The sequence below is a fragment of the Nerophis lumbriciformis genome, linkage group LG28 (genome assembly GCF_033978685.3).
Source record: "Nerophis lumbriciformis linkage group LG28, RoL_Nlum_v2.1, whole genome shotgun sequence".
NCBI lineage: Eukaryota > Metazoa > Chordata > Actinopteri > Syngnathiformes > Syngnathidae > Nerophis > Nerophis lumbriciformis.
Window position 1 is genome coordinate 1,923,647 of NC_084575.2, and position 20,723 is coordinate 1,944,369.

The 20,723-nt window shown below is 40.1% G+C and overlaps 2 protein-coding genes across 3 annotated transcripts in view; one reads left to right on the forward strand and one right to left on the reverse strand.

The window, feature by feature from the left end:
• The window catches only part of LOC133570532 (uncharacterized), a 508,763-nt gene that overhangs the window by 465,515 nt on the left and 22,525 nt on the right, over positions 1-20,723 (reverse strand). The gene's annotated exons all lie outside the window — the stretch shown is intronic.
• On the forward strand, positions 4,625-19,809 carry LOC140680199 (uncharacterized). The gene is made up of 3 exons (XM_072916642.1): positions 4,625-5,088; positions 9,619-9,837; positions 18,691-19,809. The coding sequence occupies exons 1-3, from the start codon at positions 4,902-4,904 to the stop codon at positions 19,572-19,574; spliced, it is 1,290 nt and encodes a 429-aa protein (XP_072772743.1). The 5' UTR covers positions 4,625-4,901; the 3' UTR covers positions 19,575-19,809.

The following is a 20,723-nucleotide window of genomic DNA, read 5'->3' on the forward strand; positions in this document are numbered from 1 at the left end:
TAGCAACTGATTCTCAACATGCATATAGAACGGGCCACTCTACGTCCACTGCTCTTATACAAATGACGGACGATTGGCTTAATGCTCTAGATAATTCTATGTTGGTTGGAGCTGTGCTGTTAGATTTTAGTGCTGCATTTGACGTGATTGACCACTCTCTTTTAATAGAGAAACTTAAATGTTATGGTTTTAATACTTCGGCTTTAATGTGGATATTTGTCCTCAAGATCACAACAGGTGTATCTTAACGGCAGTTTGTCTAATAGCAGAAGTTTGGATTGTGGTGTTCCACAGGGAAGTTGCCGAGGACCTTTACTTTTTTCTATATTCACAAATGATTTACCTTGGGCTACCGGGCGTGCAAGATTGGTTCTTTATGCTGATGATGCAACCTTATATCATGCAGTGTACTTAATGTAGTATTGAGTGAGGAACTAAAAGCTGGGCATGACTGGACAGTATGTAACACACTTGTCCTTAACATCGCAAAAACCAAAAGTATTGTATTGGGGACTAGGCAAGGATTATCTTGTGACCCAAAGTCAGAAGTGCCAAGCTCCTTGGAGTGATGCTGGACTGCACTCTATCCTGGTCAAATCATATCAGTGATATTGGCCCTGTGATGAGGTGGCGACTTGTCCAGGGTGTACCCTGCCTTCCGCCCGATTGTAGCTGAGATAGGCTCCAGCGACCCCAAAAGGGACAAGCGGTAGAAAATGGATGGATGGATATAGTTACAAAGATGGGAAGGGCTGTTGGTATTTCCAGGAAATGTGCTGCTTTTGTTGATCCACCTCTTCTTTGTCAGATTGTTAAGAGTTTAGTCTTGTGTCATCTGGACTATTGTTCTCCAGTTTGGGCGTCTGTTGCAAGTGGTGAGATCAGTAAACTCCAGATTGTCCAGAATAGGGAAGCAAAGCTGGTTCTGGGTTGTTCACTAAGAACCAATGTGAACCAAATACATAAAGTTAAAGTACCAATGACTGTCACACACACACTAGGTGTGGTGAAATGTGTCCTCTGCAATTGACCCATCCCCTTGTTCACCCCCTGGGAGGTGAGGGAGCAGTGGGCAGCAGCGGTGCCGCACCCGGGAATCATTTTTGGTGATTTAACCCCCAATTCCAACCCTTGATGCTGAGTGCCAAGCAGGGAGGTAATGGCTCCCATTTTTATAGTCTTTGGTATGACCCGGCCGGGGTTTGAACTCACAACCTACCGATCTCAGGGCGAACACTCTAACCACTAGGCCACTGAGTAGGTCTTTCCTGGCTAACAGTGCCGAACAGGTTGTCAGCGAATACTCTGATATTGTTCAAATCAGTAACCGCTAGCAAAACTCCTGCTTTTCTCATGGCCCAAATAGTTGACAGTAGCACTATACATAATCATAACACCAGGGCGTCTAGTGAGGGGCATTTTGTACTCCCTCGTCCCAGGAAGAATGCTTTGTGGAAATCTATTATTTGTAGATCTGTATCGCTCTGGAATAACCTGCCTCAAATTATCACCGGCATTGAAAGTAAACAGCTTTTTAAAAAGAAAGTAATATTTTATCTGAGTCTTTAAATTAGTTTGCTCGTTGATGATTTGTTTGGTTTTATATTGTGTAGTTAAATTTATGTGGTAATTATTATTCTGTGACTGTAAATTGTTTGCTTGTTTTCTTATTGATGCTTTTATTTTCATTTTTTTTCCTGTATTGTGTAGTTATAATTATATGCTTTTACTTGTAATTGTATTGAGTTTTTGGACCCCAGGAAGACTAGTGGGTTGTTGTGGCAACCAGCTAATGGGGATCCTTAATACAAATCTAAATCTAATCATGTTTATTGTGTGTATGTCCTATAATCATGTTTATTGTGTGTATGTCCTATAATCATGTTTATTGTGTGTATGTCCTATAATCATGTTTATTGTGTGTATGTCCTATAATAATGTTTATGTCATATAATCATGTTTATTGTGTGTATGTCCTATAATCATGTTTATTGTGTGTATGTCCTATAATAATGTGTATGTCCTATAATCATTTTTATTGTGTGTATGTCCTATAATAATGTTTATTGTGTGTTTGTCCTATAATCATGTGTATTGTGTGTTTGTCCTATAATCATGTTTATTGTGTGTATGTCCTATAATAATGTTTATTGTGTGTATGTCCTATAATCATGTTTATTGTGTGTATGTCCTATAATCATGTTTATTGTGTGCATGTCCTATAATCATGTTTATTGTGTGTATGTCCTATAATAATGTGTATTTCCTATAATCATTTTTATTGTGTGTATGTCCTATAATAATGTTTATTGTGTGTATGTCCTATAATAATGTGTATTGTGTGTTTGTCCTATAATCATGTTTATTGTGTGTATGTCCTATAATAATGTGTATTTCCTATAATCATTTTTATTGTGTGTATGTCCTATAATAATGTTTATTGTGTGTATGTCCTATAATAATGTGTATTGTGTGTTTGTCCTATAATCATGTGTATTGTGTGTTTGTCCTATAATCATGTTTATTGTGTGTATGTCCTATAATAATGTTTATTGTGTGTATGTCCTATAATCATGTTTATTGTGTGTACCGGTATGTCCTATAATCATGTTTATTGTGTGCATGTCCTATAATCATGTTTATTGTGTGTATGTCCTATAATAATGTTTATGTCCTATTATCATGTTTATTGTGTGTATGTCCTATAATCATGTTTATTGTGTGTATGTCCTATAATAATGTTTATTGTGTGTTTGTCCTATAATCATGTGTATTGTGTGTATGTCCTATAATAATGTTTATTGTGTGTTTGTCCTATAATCATGTGTATTGTGTGTATGTCCTATAATATTGTTCACCTCTAAAAACACCATAGTTAAAGGTCAGTTATTTTCATGTTGCTGCTGACATTTAAACGTGTCCTCTTAAACCAGGGCACTTTATTTCAATGAGATTTAATTGGAATTTTCTTATATTAATTTCAAGGCTTTTAATTGTTTTCTTGTCTCAAAACCCCTCTTAGGTTGGGATCCTATAATACAAAACCTACTTTTCTTTCTTGTTGGCACCTGTTTTTGTGTATTTGGATTCAGAAATGATCTTTTTTAGAATCCGTTTCGAACCGAAACGCTACAGTTAGTTGAAAATTCAGTGCATAAAAATTCTGTTAAAAAATGCAGTGCTGAAAAATGTGCTGCTTGAAAAAGCAAGACTCACTTCCGTTAAAAGACTAAAACCATCGAGCCTGTCTCAGAAGCGGCCAATGCATCTTTGGAACTCTTTACCACCAGACCTTCGCAAATTAGATTCAACATCCCTCTTCAAATCAAGACTCAAAACACACCTATTCCTGACTGATTAGTCATTGTAATCATCTGTTCTTTTCTCTTTGTTGTTGTTGTTTTGTTTTTTTATTCAATTTGATTGTATTGTTGTGATTTTGTACGGTGTCCTTGAGTGCCCAGAAAGGCGCCTTATAAATAAAATGTATTATTATTATTATTTAGTCTTTTCAAATCAAGAACACACTTATTCCAGAATGCTTATTCACTTTAATTGGAGCTATTTCTAGTTTCTTGTCTAAACTGACATGTTCTGTCTTATATTTTCAATGTTGTAACGTTTCTAGAAAGGCACCATATAAATAAAATGGATTATTATTATTATTCATATTATTATTAAACAGAGGATTTGGTCCTTTCACATCATCTACAACCTTTTTTTTTCTTCCTGAGAACTTTAAAAAAAAAAAAAAAAACTAAAATGGCGGAGATTTACTCACTTTTTGTCATGTTTATTTTCATAGCTTCTTTCAAGCCAAACAAAGGAAATAAGATTATTTTGCCAGAGCACATTTGTATCACTACTAGAGGTATTTTGTCAAAAATAAAGGATTTAGCCTTTTATTAATATGACCAGCAACATTTCAATGGTTCTATATGTAGGACTTTACAATACTGTACTGCCATCTACTGGTGACTTTTGGCTACCGCACGATAAATTGACGTGTAGGCGAGAGGCAGTAGCTTAGTTTCACTTTCACTTTGCCTTTTACCTCATTTTTCATTATCAGAATAAAACACAGGACCAAGATGTATCCACTTATTGGTGAATAATACAACAATACATCATTTTAGTTAATATAACAATTACAACAAAACAATAAAATTAATCATTTTAAAATGGTAAATGGGTTGTACTTGTATAGCGCTTGTCTACCTTCAAGGTACTCAAAGCGCTTTGACACTACTTCCACATTTACCCATTCACACACACATTCACACACTGATGGAGGGAGCTGCCATGCAAGGCGCTAACCAGCACCCATCAGGAGCAAGGGTGAAGTGTCTTGCTCAAGGACACAACGGACATGACGAGGTTGGTACTAGGTGGGGATTGAACCAGGGACCCTCCTCGGGTTGCGCACGGCCACTTTCCCACTGCGCCACGCCGTCCCGTCAATAATGCAAAATAAATGTAGAAAATCAAAAAGTGATCACGCTCCTGATTTACTACAAAGCTTTGAGTCTTCTGCGCATGACACATCTCGCGAGAGCAGAGCAGTCATAGACGAGAGCAGAACCGTCTTGTAACGTCAAGCGTGCCAACTGTCGTGAAAGCACATTGACGCAGAAAGAAGCCAGAAGGACGCTAATAAGTCAGTCTTATTATTTGTTCTCCAGTTTGAAATATTTACGTCGTATAAAATACATCTTTGAGTCTTTATTTTAAGGATAAAATCGTCTCGATGTGCTAGAAGCACTTTGCTGCTTCTCGTGCTCGTTTATTGTTAGTTAGCTTAGCTCGCTATTTAGCTTAGCTTGTTAGCTGCTAACAGAAGTTATCAACACATCGCTAAGTAGAGATCAAGTGTGAGAGTAAAGTGTTGCGATTGTGTGAAAATGTCTACATTACACATGTTGAGAGCGTTGGTGGATCAGCGACTAACTGCTGCCGTTGAAGAAATATTTGTAGTGTTAGAAAGAACGATAGCAGAATACGAGGCGGAACTTTCTAGAACAAAGGAGGAAAACAATCAACTACTGGACGCTGTTTTCAAGAAACATCAAGTTGTGTTACACAGAACAGGTTTGTTGACTTCTTACTCTCACATCTTTACTAACTTTATATTTTACTAATAACACCTTTCTTCAGTAGATGGTCAATCAGTGGCCTAGTGGTTATAGAGTGTCCGCACTGATGGGTAGGTTGTGAGTTCAAACCCCAGCCAAGTCCTACCAAAGACTATATTAAATGGAAGCCATAACCTCCCTGTTTGGCACTCAGCGTTAAGGGTTGAAAATGAGGGTTGAATCACCAAAAATGATTCCCGGGAGCGGGCACCGCTGCTGCTCACTGCTCCCCTCACCTCCCAGGGGATGATCAAGGGTGATGGGTCAAATGCAGAGAATCATTTTGCCACACCTAGTGTGTGTGTGTGACAATCATTGGTACTTTAAGTTGAACTTAATAGGAAGATGGTTTGTCTTGTGGGGATGATGCAATGCTTTCATTTAGATTCTTCGTGAAAACGAGACAGTTTGAGGTTGATGTTCCTCTCAGTTTGTAACAATGTGTGATTGGTTGATTGAAGGAGTTATGAGAAGTTTGCTTAGGAAAGGCTACACTTTCATCACGGTACACATTCACTGCTCAGTGTTTCCCCCAGAAAATGTGTTAGTTAATCCTTATATAAACATTTTATAAGGATTTTTTACAAAATTACATTCAAAAATCATGATTACATTATTTGGGATAAAGCCACTTTAGCACAGGTGTAAGATAGTGACATGTTATTTACAACATGTCAAATGGCCCTCAACATCGACAGGAAACAATGTGTGTCAATAAAACACTTCGAGGTATTTTAATTTGGACAGAAAAAACAATTTTAATGCAACTGCGGTTTTACTTAACTCAATATTATTTATTACAAGAAACTACTCTAATCATTTTTAATACAAGCCTAATTAAATACATGTAAAACAGCTGAACTTGAATATATGCTTGCCATCTTGACTTCTGATTCCAAAGCAAGTATTTTTGTCACACTGTTGTCAAACAATGATCATATTCAAACAAATATGATTCCACATTGTTGAAAGTGGTCATCTGAGAGCATTTGGAATTGCAGTGCAGTTCATATAAAAATGTTTTGATGCCACATCTATCTGCCTTTTAACAATATTACTTCCTAGCAATGAAGTTAGCGCCCACATACCTGAATTACAGCTCTTCTCTCTTTCACCACAGAAGGTTGTGGATAGTTCCTATTGGAATCTTGCTGCTTTTGTACATCATTGGGCATATCTTTGTCTGTGACCAGGCTGTCAAGGGTGAATAGAGAATCCCAACTCCTGTGAGAGCTTGTGTCAATATCTGATGTTTCTATTCCAAATGGAATGGGTGTAGTTGATGGAGAACCGCCCCAGATCTGCTGGCATATTTGGAAGTACAGCAAAACAACTCTAGCGTAACCACTTCTTCCACCTGCGTCCACTGCTTGTCTGTACTTTCCACCAATCACTTTCAGTTTAGTGTCGATAGTTGTTTTTGTCATGTCCTCTTTCCGATGAGGAAATTCCTCAGATGTCCCTCCAAGTCCGTACCGTTCCAAAATAGGGTAAGAATGTCACCAGACTTGGACTGGCAAGTTTACCAGTCAACACTTTGTTGAGTTTTGTTAACTTTAAGCTCCAAAACAATGCTAAAAGTAGCTCTACTAATAATTATTTATTGCCGTGACCCGCCATTTTTGCTATATGCCGCCTCCGGAAATGACGTTTTGGATGTTTCTGATTGGCTAAAATGGTCTTAAGTCCTAGGCTACAGCACCCCCAGTATTTTGGCATGTGTATGACATTCAGTGTATGCGTTTGCTTGGGGACAGTAATAGTTTTTTAAATGCGCACGTGTGGCTGGAGATCCTGTTAAGACGTTAGTCTGGGGGTTGGCTCTTTGTTGTTAAGGCGGCCGCCTTAACAACAAAACGCTGCGGGAAACCCTGCTGCTACAAGAAAGCCTGAGATGGTTTCAGTTAAAATATTTTTCAACTCACATTACTATGTATAAATTAGCATTTAAAATACAAATATACTGCAAGATAATAAATGAAATTATAATTTACAATAAGCAAAAGGCTTTGTATAGTCCCAGTTACGAGTAGCCGCAACCTGTAATGTCTTCTCTTTTTGATAGGGAGTTCCACATTTTGGTGGGATAGCAGGAAAACGATTTAGAACCTTTTTCGTAGTGAAATCTGGGTTGAATGTGATTTGTACAACTACCTCTGGGTAGTTGCAATACATGGGTATTTTAGTAGTATGGTGTATCTTGTACACCAGACCAACTGCAAGAAGCTGTACTCTGAAATGGTTGGCAGAAATGTGAGCCGTGGCTGTCTGGAGTTTGTTTTTCAGGGCTTTTAAGGCGTCACGGTATCAAACATGAACTCTGTAGTCAAAGTGGGGTTAAATGAGTGCTTGTGTTAGAGTCTTAAGTGTATTTCTACCCACCAGCGGGGTGATCCTACTATGTAAGAACTAGGGTTGTACGGTATACCAGTATTGGTGTAGTACCCCAATACTAATGAATCATATTTGGTACTATACCGCCTGTAAAAAGTACTATTTCTATGATTATATCAATATTTTTTGGCATCACAACATCTTCTTTTGTTTAAAAATAAAATATATTATGTTTATAAAGTCAGTAAATATGTCCCTGGACACATGAGGACTTTGAATATGACCAATGTATGATCCTGTAACTACTTGGTATCAGATTGATACCCAAATTTGTGATATCATCCAAAGGTAATGTAAAGTATCAAACAACAGAGGAATAAGTGATTATTACATTTTAACAGAAGTGTAGATAGCACATGTTAAAACAGAAAATAAGCAGATATTAACAGTAAATGAAGAAGTAGATTAATAATCCATTTTGTACCACTTGTCCTTAATAATTTTGACAAAATAATAGGTAGATAAATGACACAATATGTTACTGCATATGTCAGCAGACTCAATTAGGAGCCTTTGTTTGTTTACTTCCAACTGAAAGACAAGTTGTCTAGTAAGTTCACTATTTTATTTTAGGACAAACTTGCAATAAGAAACATATGTTTAATGTGCACTAAGATTTTTTGTTAAAATAAAGCCAATAATGCACTTTTTTGTGGTCCTTTCTATTTAGAAAAGTATCAAAAAGTATCGAAATACATTTTGGTACAGGTCCCGGTACCAAAATATTGGTATCGGGACAACACTAGTAAGAACATAATTTGTCGGTTGATTCTTTGACTACCTTAGTAGTCATTTTTTCACTGAAGAGATTAATCTTTACGATGCAGCCAAGATAGGTCATCTCATTTTTGTTTGTTATAATATTGTCACCCACTTTGACTGTGACGTTATCTACTTTTCTGAGGTTAGGAATTGACCCAAAAACCTGTGTACTTGCAAGTACCAGGCGAGTCTTAATTTGCCAGTTTGTCATTGAAAGCCTTGCTAGTCTAGGTCTTAAGGATTGTAGCTTCGCTTGTTTTGTGGTCATCAGCCTCGGTTCTATGTTCTTTATGGGTATAGAAAATGATGGAATGATCACTTCAGCCGCATACAGTAGTTCCACTTGTGGTGATCTTAGACTGGTCAGAAGTAACAACGAGGTCTATGAAGGTTTAAAAGGACTCACTCACCCTGGTAGTTTGCTTAATGAGCTAAGTGAGACAATGTTGGTGGCACAGCTTAGTGAAGATTTTAAAAATGGGTGCATCCTTTCAGGACATATCTGTGTTCCAGTCCCCAAGAAGATGTAAACCTGTATCAACATGTTTACATAAAACTCACACACTCACCAAATACATCTTATACTGTAATCATATCTAATTAAAGTTATAATTTCACTTCCTGATTCTGACCTACATGCAACAATAAGTGAAAGTAATCATTTATTTTCAATAACCAAAGTAGTCAACACTTAATTAATTAAAAGAACATAAAGGTGACTGACTTTCCTTCAGCGTGTCGTAGATGGTTCCAATTCCTAAAGAGGAATTGTTGATGGATATACTCCGTAAAACACCACATTGTAAAATATGTTTTGGTAAAAGTTCATTTTGGCCCAGCCAACAAAATGACCACAAAAAAGTATCCTGCATGATAACAAAAACATACCATGAATGTTTTTTAAGTGATTTTGGAATTAGATTTTTTATTTCCATGATATTGAAGTTATGGTGATGACTATGTCATTACAAGATTGTGGTTAAGTTTAGAGATAAAGTTTAGGTGTCATAGACTGTATACAGAATACAATATTTACACACTTTACATCAGTGAGTGTAAAGTTAAGAATACCTCAATCAATGCTGCCTCGTACTTATAAAAACTTTTCAAATTGCCCCCATCAAATTTCCAAGTCTGTTTTTGTACTCACTTTGGAATTAATTGTAGTGACTGGGACAAAAGGAGGTATTTCCCGCATTTTTATTGGTCGTTTTGCTACACACTTTTAACACAACACACAGAAGAACGCAAATAATGTCATTGTGTTAAAAGTGTCAGTCCAAAACTATTCATATTCTCTCTTTATCTTATTTACTTATTTACCCAACAGACGTCCAGCAGCCCCCTCACATTAAATATGATGAGGAGGATCCACAGCCCCCTCACATGAAAGAGGAAGATGAGGAAGTGTGGATCAGTCAGGAGGGAGAGTGTGTTGTAGGGCAGGAGGAGGATGATGTCAGCAAGTTTCCACTGACTGTTGTCTCTGTGAAGACTGAGGAGCATGAAGACAAAGCACCTGAGTCCTCACAGCTTCATCACAGTCCAAGTAAGCACATATCATTTTATTCTCAGGGCATTCAATCCATCACAACTGGACTGTTCACTTTGTCTTAGAAGACTCATCCAAGTAGGCTTCATCACTTCATGCTCATACACTTCAAGTCTTAAATCTAATCATTGGAATTTAGAGGGGAACTGCACTTTTGGGGGAATTTTTCTATCGTTCACAATCATTATAAAAGACATGACGATGGATATATTAAAAAAAAAAAAAAAAAAAATTCTAACTAGAGCTGGTGGATGTGTTTAGTTCATGTCACAATACACCCTTATATATGTGGATATGTTTAGTCCATGTCACGGTACACCATATATATGTGGATATGTTTAGTCCATGTCACCATACACCATATATATGTGGATGTGTTTAGTCCATGTCATGATACACCATATATATGTGGATATGTTTAGGCCATGTCACCATACACCATATATATGTGGATATGTTTAGTCCATGTCACCATACACCATATATATGTGGATATGTTTAGTCCATGTCACCATACACCATATATATGTGGATATGTTTAGTCCATGTCACGGTACACCATATATATGTGGATATGTTTAGTCCATGTCACCATACACCATATATATGTGGATATGTTTAGTCCATGTCACCATACACCATATATATGTGGATATGTTTAGTCCATGTCACCATACACCATATATATGTGGATATGTTTAGTCCATGTCACCATACACCATATATATGTGGATATGTTTAGTCCATGTCACCATACACCATATATATGTGGATATGTTTAGTCCATGTCACGGTACACCATATATATGTGGATATGTTTAGGCCATGTCACGATACACCATATATATGTGGATATGTTTAGTCCATGTCACGATACACCATATATATGTGGATATGTTTAGGCCATGTCACGATACACCATTTATATGTGGATATGTTTAGTCCATGTCACGATACACCATATATATGTGGATATGTTTAGGCCATGTCACGATACACCATATATATGTGGATATGTTTAGGCCATGTCATGATACACCATATATATGTGGATATTTTGCCTTAGACTTGAATGAACACTTGATGCATATAATCACAGCAGTATGATGATTCTATGTGTCTACATTAAAACATTCTTCTTCATACTGCATTAATATATGCTACTTTTAAACTTTCATGCAGAGAAGGAAATCACAACTAAGTCAATTTAGCAAAAGTGTATTTATTAAGCAGTTATTAAGCAGTGGCACAAACATTCATGTCATTTCAAAACAGAAAGTGCAAGATTGTCAGAGACATTTTAAAACAAGCTATTAGTGCACTTTTGTGCATGATGTCACTAAGATGACATATCAAAACAACACTAAATTAAAGTGCACTTTTTGTACAGAACGCCACTACAATAGTTTAAAACAAATAAGGTGCACTTTTGTGCATGATGTCACACAAGATATTTCAATAAGTGTCAAATAAAAATGAGCTTCATAATAGGAAATCAAATAGTGTATGTCCTTCACTATGTGGTAGGTTCCTGCGGACTTTATCTCCTTCTGTTGTTGACTATTTGTTTCATACGGTGTTGATGTGGAAATGGTTGCTTGGGCATTTTGTGGGTGTGGCACTGAACGGAGATGTTGACATGCAGAGTTTCAAGCACTCTTCATTCTCTAGCGGGTGACTTTTCAAATGATGCAGTGCTGCTACTTTTTGTAGCAACGCTTTTGCCGCATACTTGTTCACCATCTACCCGCTTGAAGCCAAACCACCGTCAGACGATGGAACCCCTGCTGTTTGTCTTGGGAATGAATTATTCCTTCATTTGTTACCAGATTGGCACCTTCTTTCTCTCGTATTATCACTAGCACCACAGCTAACGTTACCATGCCGCTACCTGTCTGCTCCGTGAGAACGTATGACGTTGCACACGTGACAGTATGTGACGTATGTAAGAAGGTGCGCTTGTTTTATGTCTCTGTGAGAAGGAGAGACAAGAAAGAGTGAGAAGAGCCTGTAGTGTAATGCCTGCAGCTAAAAGCAACTGTGTGAGAACGTATACTCCAATATCTCCATATAGTAATTTTCTATATCGCACAGAGACAAACCCACGATATATCCAGTATATTCCATACATCACCCAGCCCTAATTCTAACTCATAAATGTAGATAAAAGTCCACTTGCAATGGAGCCAATGGGAGGTCCTCTATAACCATCCAAAATACACCAACAATACTCCATTTGCATTTTGTGGCTTGAATGTCCACTAAGTGTTAGTTGAGTTGAGTTTATTTGGAACATGCAAGCATACAACATGATACATCACACATGCATGCATACAACATGATACATCACACATGCATGCATACAACATGATACATCACACATGCATGCATACAACATGATACATCACACATGCATGCATACAACATGATACATCACACATGCATGCATACAACATGATACATCACACATGCATGCATACAACATGATACATCACACATGCATGCATACAACACGATACATCACACATGCATGCATACAACATGATACATCACACAAGCATGCATACAACATGATACATCACACATGCAGGCATACAACATGATACATCACACATGCAGGCATACAACATGATACATCACACATGCATGCATACAACATGATACATCACACAAGCATGCATACAACATGATACATCACACATGCATGCATACAACATGATACATCACACATGCATGCATACAACATGATACATCACACATGCATGCATACAACATGATACATCACACATGCATGCATACAACATGATGCATCACACATGCATGCATACAACATGATACATCACACGTGCATGCATACAACATGATACATCACACATGCATGCATACAACATGACACATCACACATGCATGCATACAACATGATACATCACACATGCATGCATACAATATGATACATCACACATGCATGCATGCATACATCATGATACATCACACATGCATGCATACAACATGATACATCACACATGCATGCATACAACATGATACATCACACATGCATGCATACAACATGATACATCACACATGCATGCATACAACATGATACATCACACATGCATGCATGCATACAACGTGATACATCACACATGCATGCATACAACATGATACATCACACATTTATGCATACAACATGATGCATCACACATGCATGTATACAACATGATGCATCACACATGCATGTATACAACATGATTCATCACAATTTCCAGTTTGTCCATTCAACATGTTGGAAAAGGAGTAGGAAGAATCAGAGTTTATTTAATCCTACCCCTTTTCTTTTACATAACAGTTGCTAAAACTTTTGTTCACTTCCTGTTCTCAATGTATTCACAATATACTCCATAAGTAATCACAATAAAAATAAATAAATAATAATGAGTGAAGTAAGTTATATTTCATATGGTGAGATGAGTAAGATGATGTAGAAAATGAATGAAGAATGACATAAATTGAGAATGTTTATCTTCTTCTTTGTACTTTGTAAACACTTTAAGTGTGAAGAGTTTCTTGAAGTGGATCATATTAGTACATTGTTTGATTGCTTTGCTTATCCATTCCATCATTTAATTCCACATACTGATATACTGAAGGTCTTAAGTGTTGTACGTACATACAAATGTTTTTAATTACATTTTTCTCTAAGATTATATTTCTCCTCATTTGTTGAGAATTGTTGTACATTCTTGGCTAGCAGGTTATAGTTTGCTTTGTGTATCATTTTAGCTGTTTGCAAATTCACCTTATGTTGTATGTTTTGTATATGAGATTTCCAGTTCATTTTATCATCTATTAATACTCCCAACAATCTGGTTTCTTTTACCCTTTCAATGTCTAATCCGTCTATTTGTATTTGTGTAAGATGCTTTTTTCTACTGTTACCAAATAGCATTATTTTAGTTTTACTGAGACTCAAAGATAGTCTGTTTTGGTCAAAGCATCTTTTTAACGTGTTCATTTCTTCTGTTATTATTTGTATGATCTTCTGTATGTTCTCTCCTGAACAGAAAGCAGTTGTGTCGTCTGCAAATAAAACTAACTTTAAGTCCTTTGTAACTTTACAAATGTGGTTTATATAAAGATGGAACAATCTTGGTCCCAGTATTGATCCCTGGGGTACACTACATGATATATCTAGCTGTGTTGACATATTTTCACCCATTTTCACATATTGCTTCCTGTTGGTTAAATAGCTTCTTACCAAGTTCAAGACCAAACCTCTGATGCCATATCGTTCTAGTTTTGTTATTAAAATATCATGATTAATTGTCTCCTCTCTGAGCTGCCACCTTACCGTGGTAGAGGAGTTTGCGTGTCCCAATGATCCTAGGAGCTATGTTGTCCGGGGGTTTCTATGCCCCCTGGTAGGGTCTCCCAAGGCAAACTGGTCCTAGGTGAGGGATCAGACAAAGAGCAGCTCGAAGACCTCGATGAAGAACACAAACGAAGGAACCAGATTTCCCTCGCCCGGACGCGGGTCACCGGGGCCCCCCTCTGGAGCCAGGCCCGGAGGTGGGGCACAATGGCGAGCGCCTGGTGGCCGGGCCTGTCCCCATGGGGCCCGGCCGGGCACAGCCCGAAGAGGCAACGTGGGTCCCCCCTCCAATGGGCTCACCACCCATAGCAGGGGCCATAGAGGTCGGGTGCAGTGTGAGCTGGGCGGCAGCCGAGGGCAGGGCACTTGGCGGTCCGATCCTCGGCTACATAAGCTGGCTCTTGGGACGTGGAACGTCACTTCGCTGGGGGGGAAGGAGCCTGAGCTAGTGCGTGAGGTGGAGAAGTTCCGGCTTGATATAGTCGGACTCACTTCGACGCACAGCAAGGGCTCTGGAACCACTTCTCTTGAGAGGGGCTGGACTCTCTTCCACTCTGGCGTTGCCGGCAGTGAGAGGCGATGGGCTGGGGTGGCAATTCTTGTTGCCCCTCGGCTCAAAGCCTGCACGTTGGAGTTCAACCCGGTGGACGAGAGGGTAGCTTCCCTCCGCCTTCGGGTGGGGGGACGGGTCCTGACTGTTGTTCGCGTTTACGCGCCAAGCGGCAGCTCAAGAGTACCCACCCTTTTTGGATTCACTCGAGGGAGTACTGGAGAGTGCTCCCCCGGGTGATTCCCTCGTTCTACTGGGGGACTTCAACGCTCATGTTGGCAGTGACAGTGAAACCTGGAGAGGTGTGATTGGGAAGAATGGCCGCCCGGATCTGAACCCGAGTGGTGTTCTGTTATTAGACTTTTGTGCTCGTCACAGATTGCCGATAACAAACACCATGTTCAAACATAAGGGTGTCCATATGTGCACTTGGCACCAGGACACACTAGGCCGCAGTTCCATGATCGACTTTGTAGTTGTGTCATCGGATTTGCGGTCTCATGTTTTGGACACTCGGGTGAAGAGAGGGGCGGAGCTTTCTACCGATCATCACCTGGTGGTGAGTTGGCTGCGATGGTGGGGGAGGATGCCGGACAGACCTGGCAGGCCCAAACGCATTGTGAGGGATTGCTGGGAACGCCTGGCAGAGTCTCCTGTCAGAGAGAGTTTCAATTCCCACCTCCGGAAGAACTTTGAACATGTCATGAGGGAGGTGCTGGACATTGAGTCCGAGTGGACGATGTTCCGTACCTCTGTTGTCGAGGCGGCCGATTGGAGCTGTGGCCGCAAGGTAGTTGGTGCCTGTCGTGGCGGTAATCCTAGAACCCGTTGGTGGACGCCGGCGGTGAGGGATGCCGTCAGGCTGAAGAAGGAGTCCTATCGGGTTCTTTTGGCTCATGGGACTCCTGAGGCAGCAGACAGGTACCGACAGGCCAAGCGGTGTGCGGCTTCAGCGGTTGCGGAGGCAAAAACTCGGACATGGGAGGAGTTCGGGGAGGCCATGGAAAAAGACTTCCGGACGGCTTCGAAGCAATTCTGGACCACCATCCGCCGCCTCAGGAAGGGGAAGCGGTGCAGTGTCAACACCGTGTATGGTAGGGATGGTGCTCTGCTGACCTCGACTGCGGATGTTGTGGATCGGTGGAGAGAATACTTCGAAGACCTCCTCAATCCTACCAGCACGTCTTCCTATGAGGAAGCAGGGCCTGGGGAATCTGTGGTGGGCTCTCCTATTTCTGGGGCTGAGGTTGCCGAGGTAGTTAAAAAGCTCCTCGGTGGCAAGGCCCCGGGGGTGGATGAGATCCGCCCGGAGTTCCTTAAGGCTCTGGATGTTGTGGGGCTGTCTTGGTTGACAAGACTCTGCAACATCGCGTGGTCATCGGGGGCGGTACCTCTGGATTGGCAGACCGGGTGGTGGTTCCTCTCTTTAAGAAGGGGAACCGGAGGGTGTGTTCCAACTATCGTGGGATCACACTCCTCAGCCTTCCCGGTAAGGTCTATTCGGGTGTACTGGAGAGGAGGCTACGCCGGATAGTCGAACCTCGGATTCAGGAGGAACAGTGTGGTTTTCGTCCTGGTCGTGGAACTGTGGACCAGCTCTATACTCGGCAGGGTCCTTGAGGGTGCATGGAAGTTTGCCCAACCAGTCTACATGTGCTTTGTGGACTTGGAGAAGGCATTCGACCGTGTACCCCGGGAAGTCCTGTGGGGAGTGCTCAGAGAGTATGGGGTAACGGACTGTCTTATTGTGGCAGTTCGCTCCCTGTATAATCAGTGTCAGAGCTTGGTCCGCATTGCCGGCAGTAAGTCGGACACATTTCCAGTGAGGGTTGGACTCCGCCAAGGCTGCCCTTTGTCACCGATTCTGTTCATAACCTTTATGGACAGAATTTCTAGGCGCAGTCAGGGCGTTGAGGGGATCTGGTTTGGTGGCTGCAGGATTAGGTCTCTGCTTTTTGCAGATGATGTGGTCCTGATGGCTTCCTCCGGCCAAGATCTTCAGCTCTCACTGGATCGGTTCGCAGCCGAGTGTGAAGCGACTGGGATGGGAATCAGCACCTCCAAGTCCGAGTCCATGGTTCTCTCCCGGAAAAGGGTGGAGTGCCATCTCCGGGTTGGGGAGGAGATCTTGCCCCAAGTGGAGGAGTTCAAGTACCTAGGAGTCTTGTTCACGAGTGGGGAAAGAGTGGATCGTGAGATCGACAGGCGGATCGGTGCGGCGTCTTCAGTAATGCGGACGCTGTATCGATCCGTTGTGGTGAAGAAGGAGCTGAGCCGGAAGGCAAAGCTCTCGATTTACCGGTTGATCTACGTTCCCATCCTCACTTATGGTCATGAGCTTTGGGTCATGACCGAAAGGACAAGATCACGGGTACAAGCGGCCGAAATGAGTTTCCTCCGCCGAGTGGCGGGGCTCTCCCTTAGAGATAGGGTGAGAAGCTCTGTCATTCGGGGGGAGCTCAAAGTAAAGCCTCTGCTCCTCCACATCGAGAGGAGCCAGATGAGGTGGTTCGGGCATCTGGTCAGGATGCCACCCGAACGCCTCCCTAGGAAGGTGTTTCGGGCACGTCCGACCGGTAGGAGGCCACGGGGAAGACCCAGGACACGCTGGGAAGACTATCTCTCCCGGCTGGCCTGGGAACGCCTCGGGATCCCCCGGGAGGAGCTGGACGAAGTGACTGGGGAGAGGGAGGTCTGGGCTTCCCTGCTTAAGCTGCTGCCCCCGCGACCTGACCTCGGATAAGCGGAAGAAGATGGATGGATGGATGATTAAATGTGTCAAATGCTTTAATTAAGTCCATGAATACTGCGGCCGCACATTCTTTACCATCTATTGCATTGCTCATTTCCTCTGTTATTTGGATTAATGCTATCCATGTTGACATATTTGCTGTGAATTCTGGTGTGTAGTTAGTAAACTGGTGTATGTCTCCATTCTTATAAATTGGTACGACTTTCGCAATTTTCATTTTGTCAGGGAATTTGCCGGTTAGAAATGATACGTTGCTGATATATGTCAGAGGTTCTGAAATGTCTTCTATAACCTTTTTTATGGTTACCATATCTATTCCATGACAGTCGGTTGAGGTCTTGGATTTACAATGTTTTACAATTTTGATTATTTCTTCTTTTGTCACGTTCTTAAGAAACATGGAATTGGGATTTCTGTCTATGAGCTCACTCAAGTCCTCAACTGATCCATCATCTGCATTTGGAAATCTTTGTTCCACATTTGTTCCGATATTAACAAAGTAATCATTAAAACGTTCAACTATTTGGTTCATATTGTCATTTTTTGTATTTCCATGTAGAAAGTACTGGGGGTAATCTTTCTTAGCAGCATTATTTTTAATGATGCTATTTAGGATGCCCCATGTTGCTCTCATTTTGTTTCTGTTCTTCTTTAATAATTGTCTGTAGTATTCCTTCTTACATGTTCCTAGTATACCAATTAGCTTGTTTTTATATTTATTATACTTATTTTCTGCCTCTATAGATGTCTGTGTTATTAATATTCCATATAATGTCTTTTTTTTGTGACAAGCATTTTTCAGTCCTTTTGTCATCCATGGTTGGTTGTTTTTCTTTTGCTTCTTACTAACTTCTTTCCATGGACAACATAAACATTGATATTATACATGTGGGCCTATATATATATATATATATATATATATATATATATATATATATATATATAAATGCTGTTAAATGTAGCTTTGATGTGGCAAGCTACTTTTGCAGTGTAGCTTGTAGTGTAGCATGCTACAATTCTCTGAGGACAGCTTAGCTACATTTAATTGAGAGCAACTTGTAGCTTAGCTTACTACATTGTCCAGGTAGCTTGCCCATCACTGTCTATTTGGCCTAGCTCACATGTCAATAGTTTGAATCCTGCAAACTTCAAAAGAGTAACACCTCATTTGTTCTGCAGACGTCCAGCGGGTGTCAGCGGGGAGTCATGAAGAGGAGTGGCACACCAGTGTGGGACAGAAGGAGCTACAGGCCCCCTCCCACATTAAAGAGGAGCAGCTTCATGATGAAGATGAAGCTCAGTCCTTACAGCTTCATCACAGTCAAAGTGAGGAGAACAGAGGGGCGGAGCTTGTAAGTCAACACATCACAGAAGCTGATGGAGAGCATTGTGAAGATATCAAGTCAGAACCAGACAGCATCTTTGCTCCACTGTCAGACATGGACCACATGATGTCACACTCTTCTGATCACAGTGACCACATCCAAAAACCTTTGGAGAGTAAAAATGACTCTAAAGGTGATACGAGACATCACACTAACAACAAACACTTTGACTGCTCTGAATGTGGGAAATCATTTAGACAGAAGAGTGATTGTACAAGACACATGAGAACACATACTGGAGAGAAACCTTTTACTTGCTCTGTTTGTAAGAAGATTTTTTCTAGAAAGCCACACATGACCAGACACATGAGAACACACACTGGGGAGAAACCTTTTACTTGCTCTGTTTGTAAGAAGAGTTTCTCCACAAAGCCACACATGACCAGACACATGAGGACACACACTGGGGAGAAACCTTTTACTTGCTCTGTTTGTAAGAAGAGTTTCTCCACAAAGCTTACCATGATATTACACATGAGAACACACACTGGAGAGAAACCTTTTACTTGCTCTATTTGTAAGAGGAGTTTCTCCACAAAGCAAACCATGACCACACACATGACAATACACACTGGAGAGAAACCGTTTGGTTGCACTGTGTGTGATAAGATGTTCAGGTTTAAGAAGCAGGTGAGTAAACACAAGTGTGTAACAGTCATGGAAGCTGCAGGGATGTAAAAACACTTAAACAGTGATTGTGCTAAATGTAGTTTAAAAACACAGCATGTTTAATAAGAATGTATATTTGATGTTGTATGTAGTGCTTCTCATCTTCTAGTCTTATATGTTGTCCTGTACTTACTTTTTAAGTTGTGTGCATGTATTGAATATTAAATATGTAGCTACTATTTTTTTTGTGTCATTGTTAAAGAGAGGACATCTTATTATTTTCATTTGGGTTTTTTTCTACACATTTTTTCCATTGCATTTTATTGATGTTATTATCCAACTAAATGTATGAATGAATAAAATGTTAACAAAATGTGGACTCTGGTAGATTAGCAGCATTGTTACATCATGGATGTTAACTACTGCAAAACATCAACAAAGAAGGAAAATGCTGAAGTTAGCAACACATCACTGAACTTTAGAGCCATCGTGAGTGGAGTTGCTTGTTTTTATTGCTGCATTTGTACTTATTTCACCTCACATCTTCACTTTTAATCCTAAAGTCTTCTTCACATATATTGTTGTAGGCTTCTAACATTTATGTTTCTGATGTGTGTGTGTAGTCTGTGGAAAGGGTTGTTGTCCCTTGTGGATCCAATTGTTCACTTGCACAGATACATCTTCATCATCATCATCATCATCATCATCATCATCATCATCATCATCACAGGCCCAATACTGGACGGAACCTTAGCATTAATGTTTTAATATAAGTGCGACCTCATTATTTCTTGATAATAAGACTAAAAATACAGATTTAAGCACTGTATTAGAGTGCCTCTTGTAGTACTCCGACTCGCCACAATGACAAGTGGGGGCGATCATGAGCTAGCAGATGCATGTTGCTATCATGTTTTATCAGCGAGGAAGACAGCATTTGTGTTTACTTTTTGTCAGATCCAAGTTTTAATGCTCTGCTGAATAAATGAATCACTATGGCTGCCAATATGAAGGATTATTTATATATTTAAGATCAAATACTTCTCTTAACAGGTAAAAAAATGACACCACAATAAAAGTGAAACAGCAGCAGGACTCAGTAAATATGTTATTAATTGACTAATTAATAAACTATAAAGAGTAACATGACAGTGGATATTTCACAAGAGTTGACTAAAAAGTGTAAAAAGGGAATGCTACATAAAATGCTTAACATAG

Coding starts and splice junctions, on each gene's coding strand:
- LOC140680199 (XM_072916642.1), top strand. CDS start 4,902: ATGTCTACATTACACATGTTGAGAGCGTTGGTGGATCAGCGACTAACT. Junction 5,089..9,618: donor AGTTGTGTTACACAGAACAG/GTTTGTTGACTT, acceptor TTTACCCAACAG/ACGTCCAGCAGCCCCCTCAC. Junction 9,838..18,690: donor ACAGCTTCATCACAGTCCAA/GTAAGCACATAT, acceptor TTTGTTCTGCAG/ACGTCCAGCGGGTGTCAGCG.